Here is a 17,925-nt window from a genome sequence, read left to right on the forward strand (position 1 = left end):
ACAGACGTTCCTACACAGTTTTACAAGTAAGCCCTCTGGCTAATTCTCTCTGTCCCTTGGATCTTATCAAAGTTTGATGCCTCATCCTTGCCAAACAATTCGATCCTGTGTCCCAGTGCTCGTCTGAGGATCCAGTCCTTGCTGTTTATATCCTCTTCGACTGCACCTTGCTCGAGCGGGGGGATTTTATCGCTCCCGTCCAGTCGCTTCAGTTTTACATCGTTCTCCGGCCTATTGAAGTACACCAGTGAATACCGGGTATACTTCGCCTGCTCTCCCGGAGGGGCAACGACACGGTGAATGTTCGAGCGGAGAAGGCCATTAGTAAATTTCACCATGGCATCTCCGAGGTTTATGATGGCGTGATTGCTATGTTATTCAATCAACATTCAACAACTGTATACTGATGACGCGACCCATAGAGTAATACTTACGGAAGGGGTTTGACATAGCACCACTGTGCATCACGACCTGGTGGAAGGACTTGCAATCCGCCGAGCCGGTTGAAGAGGACCGTTACGCTTCCGAAATCGGTATGTTCGCCCAGAGCTGTCCGTCGGTCGTCGATGGGTTGCGGTGGCGCCTTAATGAATCGGACTTGGTCCCCAGAGTGGCCGTCCAGACGGTGCATGTTCTGCAAAGTGTGTGGTGGTAGTTGCAGGTGGTCGTTGAGGAGTTCATGAACAAGTGTGACAATGCTGTGGGCCGACGACATGAATGATTTGAAGAGTGGACGTCTTGAGCTGAGCACTTCGGGGGCTGCTAAGGGATCCATAAGTCCAAAGATATCGTCTTTGGACACCTGCCTGTTGTCAATGGTGTGCGTACGGTTTTGAGGCTGTTCATCACTCACATTGTAGAACTCGTTGCGATCGAGATTGCCAGCTTTGTCCACCACATTGGCACCATAGCCCTTATATCCAAAATATGATTTCTTTTGCTGGAAGTCGTACTGCTTCTTTTCTTCTAGTGGGAGGTCAAACAACTTCTCGCCAACTCGGAAAAGTTCATCAGCATCGGCGAGAATAGAGTCGCCTGGACCAGAAAGGTCGAGGTAGAAAAAGCCGAGATCCTCACAAGCCCTAACGAACCGATTTAGTTCCTCGGGTTCTTGGTCAAGCAATTTGGCGAGCGAAAGCCGAAGAAGAGGCGCCGTTGGCACATCATCTGGAAAGGGTGGAGCATTTTCGTATTTCTGCTTCGGCGCAGAAAAGGCTTCGACTTGTTGAGATGCCATGGTAATGTTCCTACAACCGTTTGAAAGGCTTCAACAAATAGTCGGGACAATGGCAAGTTAGCCGGTTTTATATAGCCGCTCGGCTCTGGCCAAGGACGTCTATCTCCACTTGCTCTCCACGTTTGCTGCCCTGCCCATGACGAAGCCTCCAGACCCCGGGTGGGGGAGGCAGAGTGAGATAGAACACAGGAGAGCTGTTGTGATTGGACATGCTCGGCTAACGGCTCGGTGTTCCCTCGGGCAGAGTGTCAGATTCTATGCCTGGGATATTGGATGCTTAGAATTGAAGTTCTTGTCTTCCACCAAGGCATGCAATCCCTACGACGTAGCCCCTGGGGATGCATGTGCATGTCATCACGGCCGTACACTTCGCCATAGATATTGGGGGATTGTCGACCCCAAAGCGACAGTACACCGTGTCATCTCCGTTGACTGAGTCACCTTCCAGTGCAAGGTCTCCGTTTGCTGGGGTCTTCTCCTGTCTTTCTGGACAGTTTACGAACCCAGTCACGAATGCTTGCGTGGTACTACGCACCTGCATTCCTGCATCCCACCGTCGCAACCTGAATTTTCACAGACGGCTGGTCAAGCGTCTTATAGCAGACCTCCCACCCCAAGAATGGACGATGAGGAAGGTTGCCTTCAGTGAGAACAGCGGATTTTGACTGCTCCACCATCACATTCAGTGTCGGAAACACCGAAACATGCTGATCGACCGTCAGAACGGGAATTGTAAATCTCGATTTGCCTGGCGCCGACTCCGCTAGCATTGCTTGAAAGCCGTCTCTTCCCTCTCCGAGAATTTCGTACACCCTTTGTACGTCAGACTCGGAATAGGGGCGAATACGAATCCTCGATAGACCTTCAATACTGTCAGCCTGGACACGGATCCAGTAGCGATGGTCCCAGAGCAGCCATGATGACCAGAGTCCCTTTTCGCAACACTTATTGGTGGAGTAATTCGAGTCACGTTCGCTGGGGTATTCCCCTTCAACAATCTTACATTGTCTTGGGAAATTGAAACCCATCGAGGCGCGGCGAAGCTCTCGGTTGCGCATAGGCGGCCGCGACAGCGTCCAGACAGTGCTTCGCTGACCCCGCTGAAGCCAGCGATGGCCACCGCCGCTGTTATCCTCGTCGCGGTATGATATGGCCTTGTAGCGGTTACTCCTCGGCATGTTTTCACTTTTCTCGAGTAAAACCTGTTGCACAGTCATTTGCTCTCGCACCCTTCGCTGATTCTTCTCAAGAAATTCCCTAAGATTATGTTGAGGTACCAGAGTTGGCTCGGCATCGTCTCTTGACTGTGGACTCACCACACTTGTCAACCTCGCCAAAGCATACCCGCCTGCTTCAGGGTCGGCTTCGCATGAGGTCTGAACGTGGGGCGGGAGAGAAACAATCATACGACCAGATCGTAAATCAAAGGTCTCTGTTGTCATCATCCGCAGAATCGCCTCTCCTCGTAGAGCAAGAGACTTCGCAGAGTTTCGGGCCTTTCTCTGGAGCTCTAGGACCGAAGATTCCTGCAACGCTCGTGGTAGGCTGTAGTGAGTCCTCAGATGACGGACAGCGTTCCGTAAGGTCAATTTCGGATTGAAATTGGTCTTATCGAGGACATATGGAATGCCATTTGTAGCGCAAAACTGGAGTATAGTAGATTTCGGGAACGCCAGAAGCGGTCGGTGCACCTGGATACCACCCGAAGAAGGTGCAACTGTCTTCTCTTGATGAATGCCAACATGGTCATCCGAGGCTTTCCTCACCACCCGAGGATAAGAAGCATTACGCAAAGAGGCCTCTAAGCTAGTATGTCGAAGTACCGTCTGGGCGCCTCTGATGTCTTCGCAGCAAGGTATTGTGCCATGCTCGGGTATGCCTTGGCGGCCAAGAAAGGAGTCGTTGGAGTTGCGTATGAGCCGCATGAGGATTGTCTCAATCTGATCATCCTGGTGATGACCCAGAAAGATGTGACTAATCTTCCTTTGAATGGCCGCTTCGGCAATCAATCGGTAACGAGCTCGGCGAGCTTGCATTTCGAAGTCAGGCAGACTTGCAGGATCAGTAGTGGCGGGCCATTGCATCTCGAGGATATCGCTCTCGATCCCTACGAGTTATCAGCACATTGCCTGTGAAGAGTAGTTGCATTTCTCACCCAGTTTCTGAAGCTGCGAGCCCACATACTGAGCTTCCTCGCCACTTTCTTTCCTTGCATTATGATTGACGACGAATGCCACTGGCTTGGTCATTATATCGTTGGATCTCAGGGATATTTGCTGGAGCAGAAAAGCCAATGCCATGGAGTCAGGACCTCCGCTAACGCAAATACCTAAAATTGTCAGAACGAAGCCACCTCAACGATACTGATGCATACCAATCGGAACAGCCTGTCTTTTTCCAACTTCCAGCTCATACTTGTTCCAGATGCTTTTGAGAAAGCTGCGGGCTGCGGCAACCAGCCTCTGCTCAGCATTGTGCATTCGACCTCGAATCGCGTGCGTCATTGTGAGCGAAGCCTATTTTTTGCGTTTGACAGAGACTCTATTACCCCCCTGACGCACTGACAAAACCACTTCTACCACCAGCAGGCTCACGCCAACGTACATGTAGCTGACTTGAATATCGTGAGATGAGAGGCATCCTCAACCTCTGCCTCGGCATAGGTCGCGTTAAGGAACCTGCAAAGGGACTACTAACAGCAGTCTCGAGGCAGCTGCTCGTTGGTTGCGATGCATAGATTTCTGCTGACTTCCCAGAAGTAAAGGGTTCAATAAGAGGTGTTACAAGCTTCGTGACAGGCAACGGTGATTTGCTCCTCTACGGAGCAGCAATGCGACCGTGATAGACACGTCTCTGCTCTCGTCTACGTCATCAAGCAGCCTGGGGCTTTGGGCAATCTCCCACTGAATTCGGCAGCTTTGCTCGCCGCTTTTGAAGACCTTCCGAGCTTAGAAAAGGTGGGAGGTCAGCTAGCCAGGTACAACATGCTTAAGGAGGCTTCTCTTATTCAGGCTCTGTCTATATGGACGTGGCAAAGGAAGAACGGTATGGTGCTCCAAGACCCCTCTAGCCCTCTACCCCTCTATCTGAGTCCTAGACGCTGAGTAGGCGTGAACGGCCTGTGTTTGTTCGCTCTCACCTCTGTTTTTTCTCAATGCTATGATCACTCTTCTTGGTCCTTTCCCACATCAGACCTCATCATCCTCCGTCTCGCAGAGTGACTTGCATTCCCAGCTTCCTGCAGGCAAAGTGGACTCAGCCTAGGCCGACATTTGCACAAGCCTTGTCCTTGCTGCAGACAGCAAAGCAACAAGGTCAATGGTCGTTCGTCCATAAATCAACGATGCACGCGTAACCTGACACTGTGCCAGGCAGGAGGACATTTGCGGATCACCGGGCGTTCTAGACCATCCTTGGCTGCAACGAAAACATGACGCTGATTGGGACGACTTTCACCTTGTTGAGCAAGCCACTTCAGCTTCTCCCAGCTTGAGGTGATGCCCCCAGCTCGCAAACCATTCCGGTAAAACGAAGCGAGTTTGAACACGTGGGAGTACAGAGTACCACGTGTGGTATCTGTCGTTGGCTTAATAAGGCCTGAGGAGCAATCCTCGTCGTTCGAAATCTAGGAATTCCATGCTGAAGCTTTCACCGCTACCGAAGGCATGATGACTCCAGATCCGAACTCCAAATGGATGAAGGGACCCATAACCCTGGAAGATCGCATGTGCGGGTTCACATGCTTCACAAACGTTTACGATGCCAAATAGTGGAGTCCGGACAAAGTTGATGCAGTGCAAAAAGCCAACACGCCGCTGATCCAACGCGCGACTCCCGAGGATTCAAATCGAAAACTGGAGCTAGAGAGCCCTCCTCCCCAGTGCCGAAGCCCCCTTTGCTGCTCATGACGGACTACAACGCTAATAGTCCACATGAAGTATGCCAAGGCACGATTCGTCATGAAGAAGAATACTTTGCTCAATTTTGGCAACACATTGACATCCTTGTTTACTTCGTACGTAGACACATTGCCATCCCTCGACCAACGTGGGCGAATGCCGGCCATCGCATTGGTGCACAGGTTCTTCGGCTATTAATATTCGAGGGCGACGACGATAAGCAAACTGCGGCCATGTTGGAAGTGGATGGTGATCAAAATTGACTAGCTGATAAATTTGCACAGATGGCAAGTTGCTATGGCTTCGACGGATGGCTCCTCAATGTTGAGGCCAAGACCTACGGTCTAGACAAGGAAACCTGGCGAGATGGGGAAGCCATGGACGAATTTATCAGGAAGCTGAAGGAAGGACTGGTCAATCATGGGGTGCCGAACGAGGGTAAGGTGATCTGGTGAGTGTAGGCCTGAATTGATGTTACTAAATGCAGACTGACAAAATAAGGTACATAGTATGATTCTCTCCTTCTTAACAATACTACTCAGTGGCAGCGCACCCTCAATGACAACAATCTGGGCTTTTCGAGGAGGCAGGTTCAATGGTAGCCGACTATGAAGTGCAGACAGACGAGAGTGTCATGATTGCTGGAAACACAGCACTTCAAGCGGCTTGACTCGAGACAATGTCTACCTTGGCCGCATCATCTTTACAGCAATGTCAAACGGCCCATTCCTTCAGCCGATGGCTAAGTATGGGCTGGGTTCGGGTCTTTTCGCTACAGGGTGGTGCTTCCAGAAGTTCAACCCGCCTCCAGCAAAGCCCAATGTTGACATGAAGATCTATCGAAGTGACGCAGACCGATACATGTGGACGGGTGAGCCTAATCTCGCCGATCTCGCCGAGCTCAAGAAAGCCGATGTGTTTGGCGAAGATCGTGGAAATAGCTCGACCAATGCAGTCGATAGCTATATCAACAAAGGGGAAGCAATCCCAAGCATGCATCACGAATTTTGCCAAGATATATCCTGCAGGCTCGAACGCCTTTTTCTACACCAACTACGGGACGGCCGTCGATTATTATGGTCCACAGAACTATGCAGCTCACCTCGGCGAGCAATCTATCTGGCCATCTCATAAGTCAGCGCCGCTAAAAACCCCTACCGCTACCATCGGCAGAATAATCACCAAGCTCTTTGGTACCCCAGCACGATGTGTGATTGGCGTAGAGCTCGGTGCTGGGTCAATGACCGATGGAACTCAGGCTGATGGAAGTATTATTCTTCACAATGTCAACATGCGAGGCGATCTCGACCTGAGCCTCACTCTTAAGTGCAACGCTTTGCGGATCTCCCGGGTCTCAAAATCTCGCTTTCGCCGTGGCTGGATCTCAACGATTCAAGGTAGAACTTACCGGCGCATCGGACAAGTCAGTCACACAATCGCTAGCCCTGGGCGGTGGACATGATCCCATTACTGCAGTCGGCATCCAGCTGCAAGGTCCAACGTCCCTCTTTGCGCCTGGCAAGAGGACTCCTAGACTGGAGATATCCGAAATGCTAGTCAAACCTCAGGAGCACTACGATGCTTACAAGATCCAAGGCATTGACCTTGTTCACGACGGCCCGACAGAGAAGCTCTACTCGAGACTCAACTGGACCGTGTCGCCCATCCCGCAAGGGAAGGAAAACCCATCCACCTGCCCTACAGCAGTATTACCGGGCCTTCCTCCCACTTCGATGTGAGCGTTGGGGGAACAGAAGTGGGTCGAGCACATACGCTCTCATTTGTGTTCGACCAGGATGCGGTCAGTAAATTGAATGTCAAAGAGGGTGCAAATGTCGAGGTCGCTGTCACTGGGGTTGCGTTTGACGGGACCGTTCTCGACACGTACAAGCAGACAATTACATGGCATTGAGTGGAATCGTTGGCGGGACTATTTTGACGACGATGAGACCATCTATATACTTTACTGCTGTATTCTGAAATCTCATTGTTGACCTCGTTGTTTCTTCATGACACGAAGGCCTCCACCTTGCTGAATGGCTAGGTTCAAATGAAAGCGGGCAAATTGAGATTATTTTCGATGGTAAGATTGCGATAGGACAGTACAGCCGCCAATGGCTAGATTGACTATTGTTTGGTTGCGCTTCTGCCTCATGCGTCGTTGCCAAAACCGGGGTATCAAGCAAGCTGAGTTCTCTACCTGCAATCGCGTAGGGAGACATTAGGGAGAGCGTGGGATGGGGCCATTTTACCTTACATTCAGGAGTGCGTTACCCCAGTATGGAGTACGCTGAAGGCTACGGGATACTGTTTAGGATTGGCTACAAGTACCGTCCTCCGCATTGTATAGAGATGCTGGGTTTAGGGGGTAGCCCGTGAGGTTGTGGTAGGAAGATGGGTCGGACGGTTGAGAATGAAGAGACCCAAGACAGGCGGGTCGCAGTCGCCTTGGCCCAACGCTGGCCCCTCTCTGGTCGATTCAAGCTCAAACCAAGACCAAAAAGCTCGTCTAAGCGTCCCCAAGAATGCCCAAGCAATCCCGCTTACACGTAGCCGAGACCGTGCATTGGAGGGGCCGTTTTTTGCCCGCTGGGCATCAGCAACGCCCCCAGCAAAAACGAGCAGGTCCCCTGCTGAGATCATGAGCAATAAATCACAGACGCCTTTTCGTGGCAAAGGTTCGGATTTCTTCTGCCCGGAGTAATCGCAAGTTGCACCGCCACACGTCCCCGTGCCCATGCAACATGACTTGACCTTGAGTGGAAATTCGTGCGCCAGCAGCGCACTAAAATCACCGATCGAGGCCAGGAACAGCCAAGAGCGAAACGCCGACAGGTTGTCTTCGGGTAGGGATCCGTCATCGTGCAGATGGGGAAGATGCTCCAACGACGGGACTTCGCTGCATTTGCCTTGAAAATGGCGTTCATGATCTCATTTTAGCCACCTCCCATTTCCCACACCACGGTCGCGTCTTCCAGGTTGTTTGGGTTCCTGGCTCGTTTACAGCATACATTTCTGGTGCTTCAATCTCCTCTCGTATGCCAAGAAGATCCTCCTCTCAAACGCTCACTGACTGGTCGGACTACGCTGTTTGCGCCAGATTCCTTGATTGTCATCATCAACCCTTTCCCTTCACCGTCTCGTGCGGCATTCATCACTAGTTCCGGTCGCACTGCTGGCAGAGAGGCTGTGCAACTCCCTCACCTCCCACTGACGTCCTACCACCGTCCTTGTATTAAAGGCCACCGACTGCTCGCCCCCCCTACGCAATCTGGCTTTGGCGCTTTCCCAACCCTCCCTGCACTAATAACTCTTCCATCTGAATCAATAGGGTCTTGCGACTCTACACGATTGTGGTATTCAACGCGGATCGGGCAAAACAGTTCAACCATGCGTAAGTTCCAAATCAAGTTTCGCTGCGCCCAATCTGACTTGCGCCAGACAAATACCGCCATCAAGCTAAAGTCGCGGCCTGGTACGACGACCCGAACGATGAACGGAATTTGAACTTTCCCATTCCAAACCCGTTCTCGAAATGGAAGTCAAACTCAAGGTCAAATACAGACCGGAGATTGGAGAATGGGTTGAACGGAGCGCCTTTGGCCATGACACAGACAGACGATCCGAATGACTACCGACCCTCGAGCGAAGGCAGGGGTGAAGAGCTTGGTGCAAACCGTCGCCCGCGACATGCAGTCACAACGCCAGCAGCTAAATCAGCGACAACGCCCTATGCGGCAGGCGACGAAGTCGACATTCCTCGATCATCGAGCCCGATCAGTGAGGAGAAGGCCGTGAAAGAGGAATTCCCCAGTGCACGGCGTGGTGACGAGACAAGCAGCGACACCGTCACGAATGGCAGACCTAGCCAACCCGAAGACACGGTCTCAATGCGGCAACGTGCTGCGGGCGACGGGCAGAAGAAGCGCGGCCTGAAATCATGGTTTGCCCATGGCAGGAATGAAGAGGCATCGGACGACAACAACGGCAAGGACAAGAGGAAATTCACAGTTTGGAGCCAAATCCGCGCAACCCTGTTCAACTCGTGGATCAACGTCCTCCTCATTGCTTCGCCCGTCGGCATCGCCGTCTACTACGCCGGTGTCAACCCGGTGGCAGTTTTCGTCATCAACTTCATCGCCATCATTCCGCTGGCTGCCATGTTGAGCTATGCCACCGAGGAAATCGCCCTCAGAACTGGTGAAGTCATTGGCGGTCTGCTCAATGCCTCGTTCGGCAATGCAGTTGAATTGATCGTCTCAATCATCGCCCTGGCAAAGGATCAAGTCCTGATTGTCCAGACGTCGTTGATCGGCAGTATGCTCTCCAATCTGCTCCTGGTCATGGGTATGTGCTTTTTCTTCGGCGGCATCAACCGCATGGAACAAGCTTTCAACGTCACCGTTGCCCAGACCGCCTCGAGTTTGCTCTTCTTGGCTGTCAGCAGTCTGATCATCCCTACCGCTTTCGAACAATGGGCCCGGACCGGAAACAATTCCAGCACCACCACTGCGACGACCGAAAACGCCAAACCTGGCGTTGCGCAGTTGAGCAGAGGAACAGCGATCTTACTCTTGGTTGTTTATGCCTGCTACCTTTTCTTCCAGCTCAAGAGTCACAAAGAGATTTACAACGCACCCAGTGCCAAGAACGAAACTCGACCAGTGGGCGCCAAGTTCAAGAATGCAGTCATTCCAGGCAAGATGCGGTCGAAGAGACCGGTTGAAGCAGAAACGCCAGATGACAACGCGGACGAACCCGAAGAGCCGCAGCTATCAGTCATGGTTGCCATACTCACACTAGCAATCTCGACGGTCCTCGTTGCTTTGAACGCCGAGTATCTGGTCGATTCTATCAATGCCATCACTTGCGGAGGTGGAATCTCGAAGAACTTCGTCGGTCTCATCCTGCTCCCGATCGTTGGTAACGCAGCCGAGCACGCGACTGCTGTCACCGTTGCCATCAAGGATAAAATGGACCTTGCCATTGGTGTCGCTGTCGGATCCAGCATGCAGATCGCCCTGCTGGTGCTCCCACTTGTTGTGGTTCTAGGCTGGATCATCGGCAAAGACGACATGACTTTGTTCTTTGACGGCTTTCAGATCGCAGTCCTCTTCGTGGCGGTCCTGCTGGTCAACTACCTGATCAGTGACGGCAAGTCACATTACCTGGAAGGTATCTTGCTGATGATCCTGTACATCATCATTGCGGTTGCTGCCTGGTTCTATCCTACCGCTCCCGGTCTCAGCGACTGCCCGGGTGAATGATGAAAATTCCATTCGTACATCTTTGCGCTTCGTCATAAAAATGGTTCACTGTCAGCGCGAGCGTTGGAAAGATACGACAGGCACACGGCAGAGTCAGGTTCTTGATTTCGGAGCGACCTTCATACTTGTAATTCAATCTCAAAAACGAAACAAGCTCTTTCTTAAGCTGACTGTGCTATGGCGACATCGGCTCACCTCATCGAATTGCCACTCAGGAAGATTTTCGGAACATGTGGAAGAGCGAATGATCCGTCGACCAACAGCGAGGCATGTGTCGTGACTCGTCCAAAAGAGACGACATGTTGAAAGTAGTTCTTGCAGGTCGCGGTCTGCTAGACAAGCGGCAGTTGCCTTGTGGGAATTTGGGCTGCGCCGCAGCAATCAGCAATGTTCCTGCTGCACAGCTAGAATCTGACGTCCGAACATGAGGAACTATTCCTAGCCGACACCGAATGCTGGTACTCCCTACAAGCCATACGCTAGTGAGGCGGTTGGGTGCGTCATGGAAACACTGGGCCCAAGAACCGTTCAGGAGATCGCGATACCAATTCGATCAGAACGCGTTGAGCTTGAAAACTCTACCCTTTCGATCAATCAGAATCCAGCATCTAGTCGTGACGGCTCAGGGCTCTAAGGCATCGGCTGGGGGCTGTGATATGTAGCTTGCCCGACTGTATGGTCGTATGTTATGAATCCCTGGAAGATACTTGAGATAGGCCTTCATTTACTACACTCACTAATTACAGTTCGTGCGTACTTGATCCTTACACTTCCTCGTAAAGAACGGGGAATTGGCAAGGAGCAGGCAGCCTCGTCAATGGTACCGCACATTTGCCGGTCCAACCACTGAGGCGGCTGCAAATCGGGAATCCCCCCGTCGAGGCTTCAAGCTGCCGTCGCTTCTTCCAGCTTACCCTACCAGATGGTGTCGACAAAGGGTTGCCTGACTAGGAGCTTGGCCTTGCTCTTTCCGATCCTTTGACCGAAGTTCCAACGACTTTGTATACTTCCTTTGGACGTTCGTTGATTTCTTGTTTGTGTTGGGGAAACCTTTTATCGTGCCGTAATCAGAACTCCGGCCTCCAATCTCCATCTCAATGGTAGGCCGCAACAAGATCCCGTTAGCGAGATATCTATTCACCCGCCTACGTCAACAAGGTGTGCAAGCCATCTATGGCGTGCCCGGGGACTTTACCCTCAAGGCACTGGACCACGTGCCCCCAGCGGGGCTGAAATGGATTGGGACCTGCAACGAACTCAACGGCGGCTATGCAGCCGATGGATACGCTCGAGTCCACGGTCTCAGTGCGATCATGACGACGTATGGCGTGGGTGAGTTGTCCGCGATCAACGCCATCGCGGGCTCGTTCGCGGAATGGGTGCCCGTGGTGAGCATCGTGGGCACGCCGCAGCGGCGATTACAGGATGGACGCAAGAACGTGCATCACACGTTGGGGAACGGACGGCCAAGAGTATTCGCTGCGATGGCAAGGCACGTTACTGTCGCGCAGACGAATCTTGTTGATGAAAGCACGGCGGCGGACGAAGTTGATCGAGTCATCGCCACGAGTCTACGGGAGTCACGGCCCGTTTACGTCGAGATGCCTGCCGATATGGTTGGCAAGGAGGTCGACGCTGCGCGATTGGACGAGAAGATCGACGTGGCGAAAGGAACCGTTGGGAATGAGAGCGAGGAAGAAATACTGCGTGAGGAGGTGCTCGACAGGATTTACAACGCAAGACAGCCGCTGTTGCTGGTCGACAGTGGAGGCGGCGTTCGGGCATTGCGCGACGAGATCAACGCCTTTGTCAAAACTACTGGGATACCGACCATGTGCATGCCCTCAGGGAACAACATGGTCGATCACTCGCACGCGAACTTCTACGGCGTGCACTCCGGTCCGGTGGGACAGATCGATACGATGCCCTACGTGCGCGACACGGATCTAGTGCTCGCTTTTGGGCCAATGTTCTCTGACACGCAGACGTTGTCGTGGAAAGTCGTGCCCAAGGAACACAAAATAATCACACTGAACAGGAATACCATCCACATCCTCGGGCTCAATGGCGGAGAGGTCGCGGAAATCGACCTGAGCCGCTTCCTCAAAGGCCTTACCGAGCAATTCGACCGCTCGAGACTCACCACTCCCGACGTGAGTTCACTGGGCGACTTCCGCACTGTTCAACCGCCCGCCTACGCCAAACCTGACGGCGTGACCCTCGACGATTCCATAGACCAGACGTCCTTCTACCTCCGTCTGTCGCCCTACCTCAGGCCACACGATACCGTCATCCTAGGCAACGCCACGCCAATTCTGGGCGGTCGTGATCTCGTCCTCCCGCCAAACGCCCAAATCATAGCCTCAGGCCAGTGGTTCTCCATCGGCCATATGTTCCCGCTCTCGATGGGCGTTTCACTCGCTCGTCAGTACCAGTCCCAGGAAGGACGTCCCCCTGGCCGCACGATATTGCTTGACGGAGACGGTGGATTTCAAGTCACGGCGCAAGAACTCGGCACGGTCATCCGATATCGTATCCCCATGACGATTTTCCTGATCAACAATGCCGGGTACGCTTACGAGAGGCAGATCCATGGCATGCATGAGGATTACAACGATCTGGCGCCGTGGAGGTATACGGAATTGGCTAGGGTATTCGGCGCGACTGAGGCTCAGCTAGTGGGGAGCAAGACGTCACAGAATGTCAGGAAAGGCGAGCTGTATACTGTGAGGAATTATACCATTCGCACGTGGAGGGATCTGGAGAATCTGCTTGCCGACGAAGAGTTCTGTGAAGGGAAAGGACTGCATTTTGTGGATGTCAGGGTTGGGAAGTTCGATGTGCCTGAGAAGTTTCGGGTCGTCTTTGAGAGGGCGGGTGAAGCGTTGGGCAGTTGAGAGAGATGTAGTGTTGATCCCCGTGCAGGCAAGATCAAGTAAATATAATGGCATATATGAAGTCTATTCCACAGCATGTTGTCGGATGCTTCGACATTTGCATATAGCCGGGTGGGATACGAGGTATCATGGGCATGAGCACCTTCCGTCCACGATCCCTGTACGGAAGATCGAGGACGCGGGACCATCACTCACTCGGCTACAGTACCGATCGTGCTGTGTGCTGGGTGCTGTGTGCGAAGGTCAGCAAAAGCATCTTGTCGAGGAGAAATCGAGAGCCCCTGAAATCCGAATCGTGGCCGAATCCCCGCGCGCAGCGCTTACTGACCCCACCGTCACGTCACGCAATGTGGGCCAATCAGAGTGTGCATCACCTTGGCTACTGCATCTCGGATCTTCCATCTCAGATTCTCTTCACGTTGTCCTCACTTCATCCTCAACTCGGATGAGTTCATACCGCACCTCTCTGTGCCATGCACTGTCCACAATACTGATACTGTGTGTTTCCACAGTCGCTCATGTGGTATGCATTTCCCTGCCTGTCGTCAGTCCGGACTGAAGCCGGCGGGAACTTCGACACCGCGCTCGTTTCAGATCTCCTTGAAACAGCCAACATCAAACCGTTGGCTCCTTAAACGCCCGTCAACTCATGACCGCCTCTATTGCTGGCCCCGCGAGCCACAGATTTTTCGGCTCTGTGACAAGCCGGCGTTCACAGCGTAGCAAGGCATTCGTTGGCGCGACCGGTCTCAGACATGGGGTTTGAAAGGTCCGCTCTGATCAGACCAAGGACTCCTGACCACTCGTTGATATACAGAACTGACAATATTCCTCTTCTGCTCCCATCGCTTTCTCTTTCGTCAGCCTGGTTGCTCCTCCGTCCATCGCCTTCGCCCTTCCCTACCTTCGGTTGCACTGCTTCATTCCATTCCATTCAATCCACTCCATCATTCTCGCATGGCAGGCCATCGCCCAGTGTTTGAAGCATAACAGCATACATCACATAACATAACAGAGCATATCACATCATACCATATCATTCAATACATACCACGCCATACGACCGAGCTCCCCGCAACAAGATGTCAAGAACACATCCCTCGCGCCTCCCCTTCACGGCGATAGGCCCCCTCTTCCTCATCCTCTTCTCGCTCCTCACAATCTCCACGGCCCTTTCGGTGCCAACGGAAAGCCACTTCCACTTCCTCGCCACGCGCCAAACCAACACCAACACCAACCTTTCCGACCCTCTCTGCCTCCAATACAGCACGATCGCAAACCTCTCGATCGTCGGCTCCAACGCGACCTATCGCTCGGCCTACCTCCAAGCGTCGCCCGCAGGGGGCGATCCCGCCCGCGCACCGCTCGACTCGGCGATGCTCGAGCTGCCGAACTGGCAATTCAATAAGACCGTCAACGACGCGTGCGGAAACTTGACGACCGTGGCGTTTGAGAGCGCGGCCACGAATTTCACAAACGGCGTTGTGCTGCAGTTCAAGATTGGGGCCGTCAATGCAGCGTCTGCGGTGCAAGTCGGAGGGAGCGTGCTAGGGATGGGATTGATTGTGGGACTGGTAGCGTTGGGGTTGTTGATTTGATTTGATTTGATTTGATTTGGTTGGATTTGGTATGATGTGATGGGACTGCCTGGAGAGGTGTAGATGCTGAGCTGCGGGATTTATAGATACATACCTATATGTTCATACGATGGAATGATCCAGTCCGAGCAGTACGAGCGATGCGAATGATGCGAACGATGCCAGTCTGACGATTCAAGTCTAATGTCTCTAGCCTTCCCACCTACATCGCATGAGTACTCTGACTTGGAATTTCGGCAGGAGCGGGAGGTCAAGGTCGTCGTGATCTACCCTACCGAATGCCTGCCTGTCTGCCTGCTTTCGAAAGTACTCGACGGCGTCCGGTCAAGGAGGGTCAGTTGCCCGAAGGCTTCCCCCGCTGCCGCGGACATGCAGTGGGCGATCGTGGTTGGGGGTGCGGCGATGACGAGGAGTCAAGTAGTGCGCTGGTCGGTTGCTCAAGTCCTCCTGAAGCGTGCGGAGAAATACCTAGGTATGTACTCCGTACTCGTGACTTCTTGATGCTGGCCAGCAACCTGTACACCTGTCCATCGTCCATGTTCACTGTATATAAGGTACTGCGTGTACGTTCCTCTAGATACTAACGTCAAAGCTTGCTCTCCGCTCAATTGGTTCTCCAAACGAGGTGGAGTGTCCGCCCAGTGTTCTACTGCCGCCTGTGATTGTCCGCCTGATGGTCTGAGTCGGCGTCACTGGCAGGGCTTGTTCTGCTTCGTCCTCGTCACCGCCGCCGTCGTCGTCATCACCTTCTCCCACACCGGACGTTAGCTCATTGCGAGGCTCCCTGTCTTCAGGATCGTCCATGTCTGCTTGTCTCTGCAGCCTTGGTAAATGCGCCGGCAGGATGAGCAGAGCGGAGACCGTTGCGAACACTATGGCCACAATGAAGGTCGCTCTCAGACTGGCGGCGTACGCGGTGATCACTTGTTTCTTGTGGACCGGGCCAAGATGTCGGATGGATTGGATGGACGCTCGGACCGTCCGGATGATGTGTTCTTTCGTGGTCGGATCCGCGGCGGTGATGTACTTGTTCAGGTAGATGGGGAGCACGTTCTGCAGGACCCAGCTACTCAGGGCGACGCCTAGGATGGAGCCCAGACTGCGGACGAGGCCGAGCGTGGTAGTCGCCACGGCTTGGTCTTCTTGGCTGTTCAGAGCTAGAACTGCAATCGTCGCGGCCGGGAAAAAGGCTCCTTGACCGATCGAAACGAAGGGGATCAGCCAGGGGAGCAGTGCTCCCGGCGTGTCTGCCGACAGGCAGGTCACAGCGATGGCGCCGCCTAGTGCTGATATGGACCCCGCAATCATGGGCGGCTTCAGCCGTCTCGTGAGTGTGATGTAGAATCCCACCGCGATGGCAGTGATGCTGGCCCCGACCAAGGGAGGGAAGAGATAGAAGCCAGAGGTCGTCGGTGACGTTTGTCGGACTGCTTGCAGATAGAGTGGGACGTTGAACAATACAGCGTTCACAGTCATGGAGGCGACGAAGTTGCTGCCAATGACATTCGCAACCGGTGTGGTCGTGAAGAGCCTGAGTGGTAGGATGGGCCGTTCAGCGCGACGTTCCACCAGCACCAGCCCGATGCCTGCAATGACAGCCACCACCAGATTGCTGATAACGAATGGGTGGGTCCACGTAAAGACGTTACCGCCCAAGTTGACTCCAAGAATGAGCCCAGACACCGTCAGAATCATGCCAATGGTACCATAGGCGTCGAAGCTCTTGAAGCCTTCACGGATGGTCTTGCCTTGAGTCTTCGCGAGATTGGGGCCTAGATTGTCAGGGCACGAGAGAATCGCGAGGATCCCGTACACAGCAATGAAAGGTAACTGTACATAGAACGCCGCGCGCCAGCCAAGTTTGTCGCAAAGGAAGCCGCCCAGAGCGGCACCAAGTCCATTTCCCACGCCATATGCCTGCAATATGCACGTATTAGAGAAATCACTGGTATGATTGAGAGGCACAAGCGGGGGAACAGTGTTATGATGTGGGAAAAGGTAGTTGGTTCTCACACGCAGACTCACCACATTATAATAGCTTTGATAGATGCCCCTGTACTCGATCTTGACCATATCACTTGTCAGAATCGAGGCCAGCGACATAACGCCACCAGCGCCTATTCCGCTTACGGCTCTTGCTGCGATGAACGAGCCAATGTCCCCAGCGGCGCCGCACCAAGCCGTACTAGTGAAGAACACGACAATAACAAACAGCAACACAGGTCGCCGTCCGACATTATCAGAGACACGTCCGAAGACTGGCTGGAACACAGTCGAGGTCAAGTAGAAGACCGTACTTAGCCAGGAGGCTGCATTTGACGCGTTGAAATAAGAGGTAATGACTGGGTGGGACGAAGCCATCAGCGTGGTGTCGAAGAATGCAATGGTGCAGCCGAACATAATGCTCCAGAACAGAAAATGGAATCGAGGCCCCGAGATGACATCCCGGTAGGGTACATCGCGGGGGCTTTCAATATCGCTCTTGGGAAGCAGGGTCGTTGTTTCGGTCGCATGAGGCGAAGTGGGCTCGATCACGTCGGCTGTGGGACTGGTCGCCTTCATCGAGCCGACCAGAGACTTCCTGTCGATGTTTTTGATCTCTGCTTGGTCGGTACGGTAGACGAGTATGAATGAATCTTGGGTGAGGAGAATGTGTTTTGTCCCAGACTCCTGAAGCAAATGCCTAGGTGTTTATACTGACCTCCGGTGATTAGTCAGACGTCATATGGCCACCCCAGTACGAAGCCGCTATACCACGAATGACCCTGTATGATGAGAGGGGAGCCTGTAGTCAGGCTCGCCTAAGGTCGGTAATAGTAAACAAGGCTGAAAACAACAGGATGCTGACCATATCGCATCTGGTGCTCAGCCCGGAATACTGGAATAATAGCTCAAGGCCTGGTACTCTAGCACAACATAATCAGACGGGTAACCGGGCGGGCAGGAAACACGTTCCTCATCTCAGAAATACCTTCTCCGATGACCTTGGTGCGCATATATCGTACATGGCTGACCACCAAATATATG

At 53.1% G+C, this 17,925-nt stretch overlaps 8 protein-coding genes across 8 annotated transcripts; 5 read left to right on the forward strand and 3 right to left on the reverse strand.

Annotated features, from left to right (window-relative positions):
• Positions 1-20: 20 nt before the first annotated feature.
• Positions 21-1,237, reverse strand: A1O7_08300 (uncharacterized protein; the record flags this gene model as incomplete). The annotated part of the gene is made up of 3 exons (XM_007762293.1): positions 21-369; positions 435-802; positions 854-1,237. 3 exons carry the CDS (start codon positions 1,235-1,237, stop codon positions 21-23), a joined length of 1,101 nt encoding a protein of 366 aa, XP_007760483.1.
• Positions 1,238-2,000: 763 nt separating this feature from the next.
• On the reverse strand, positions 2,001-3,537 carry A1O7_08301 (uncharacterized protein; the record flags this gene model as incomplete). The annotated part of the gene is made up of 3 exons (XM_007762294.1): positions 2,001-2,050; positions 2,100-3,344; positions 3,393-3,537. The coding sequence occupies 3 exons, from the start codon at positions 3,535-3,537 to the stop codon at positions 2,001-2,003; spliced, it is 1,440 nt and encodes a 479-aa protein (XP_007760484.1).
• A 1,470-nt stretch (positions 3,538-5,007) lies between these two features.
• A1O7_08302 (uncharacterized protein) lies at positions 5,008-5,342 on the forward strand (the record flags this gene model as incomplete). Its single annotated transcript, XM_007762295.1, has 1 exon — positions 5,008-5,342. A coding segment is annotated over exon 1 (201 nt), but the record flags the coding sequence as incomplete, so codon positions are not given.
• A 78-nt stretch (positions 5,343-5,420) lies between these two features.
• A1O7_08303 (uncharacterized protein) lies at positions 5,421-5,806 on the forward strand (the record flags this gene model as incomplete). The annotated part of the gene is made up of 2 exons (XM_007762296.1): positions 5,421-5,574; positions 5,727-5,806. 2 exons carry the CDS (start codon positions 5,421-5,423, stop codon positions 5,804-5,806), a joined length of 234 nt encoding a protein of 77 aa, XP_007760486.1.
• Positions 5,807-8,526: 2,720 nt separating this feature from the next.
• Positions 8,527-10,403, forward strand: A1O7_08304 (Ca2+:H+ antiporter; the record flags this gene model as incomplete). The annotated part of the gene is made up of 2 exons (XM_007762297.1): positions 8,527-8,530; positions 8,578-10,403. 2 exons carry the CDS (start codon positions 8,527-8,529, stop codon positions 10,401-10,403), a joined length of 1,830 nt encoding a protein of 609 aa, XP_007760487.1.
• A 1,097-nt stretch (positions 10,404-11,500) lies between these two features.
• A1O7_08305 (uncharacterized protein) lies at positions 11,501-13,300 on the forward strand (the record flags this gene model as incomplete). Its single annotated transcript, XM_007762298.1, has 1 exon — positions 11,501-13,300. The coding sequence occupies one exon, from the start codon at positions 11,501-11,503 to the stop codon at positions 13,298-13,300; it is 1,800 nt and encodes a 599-aa protein (XP_007760488.1).
• A 1,082-nt stretch (positions 13,301-14,382) lies between these two features.
• A1O7_08306 (uncharacterized protein) lies at positions 14,383-14,898 on the forward strand (the record flags this gene model as incomplete). The annotated part of the gene is made up of 1 exon (XM_007762299.1): positions 14,383-14,898. One exon carries the CDS (start codon positions 14,383-14,385, stop codon positions 14,896-14,898), a length of 516 nt encoding a protein of 171 aa, XP_007760489.1.
• Positions 14,899-15,471: 573 nt separating this feature from the next.
• On the reverse strand, positions 15,472-17,460 carry A1O7_08307 (uncharacterized protein; the record flags this gene model as incomplete). Its single annotated transcript, XM_007762300.1, has 2 exons — positions 15,472-16,815; positions 16,924-17,460. 2 exons carry the CDS (start codon positions 17,458-17,460, stop codon positions 15,472-15,474), a joined length of 1,881 nt encoding a protein of 626 aa, XP_007760490.1.
• Positions 17,461-17,925: the final 465 nt, after the last annotated feature.

This window comes from Cladophialophora yegresii (assembly GCF_000585515.1).
Source record: "Cladophialophora yegresii CBS 114405 chromosome Unknown aczIN-supercont1.6, whole genome shotgun sequence".
Taxonomy (NCBI): Eukaryota; Fungi; Ascomycota; class Eurotiomycetes; order Chaetothyriales; family Herpotrichiellaceae; genus Cladophialophora; species Cladophialophora yegresii.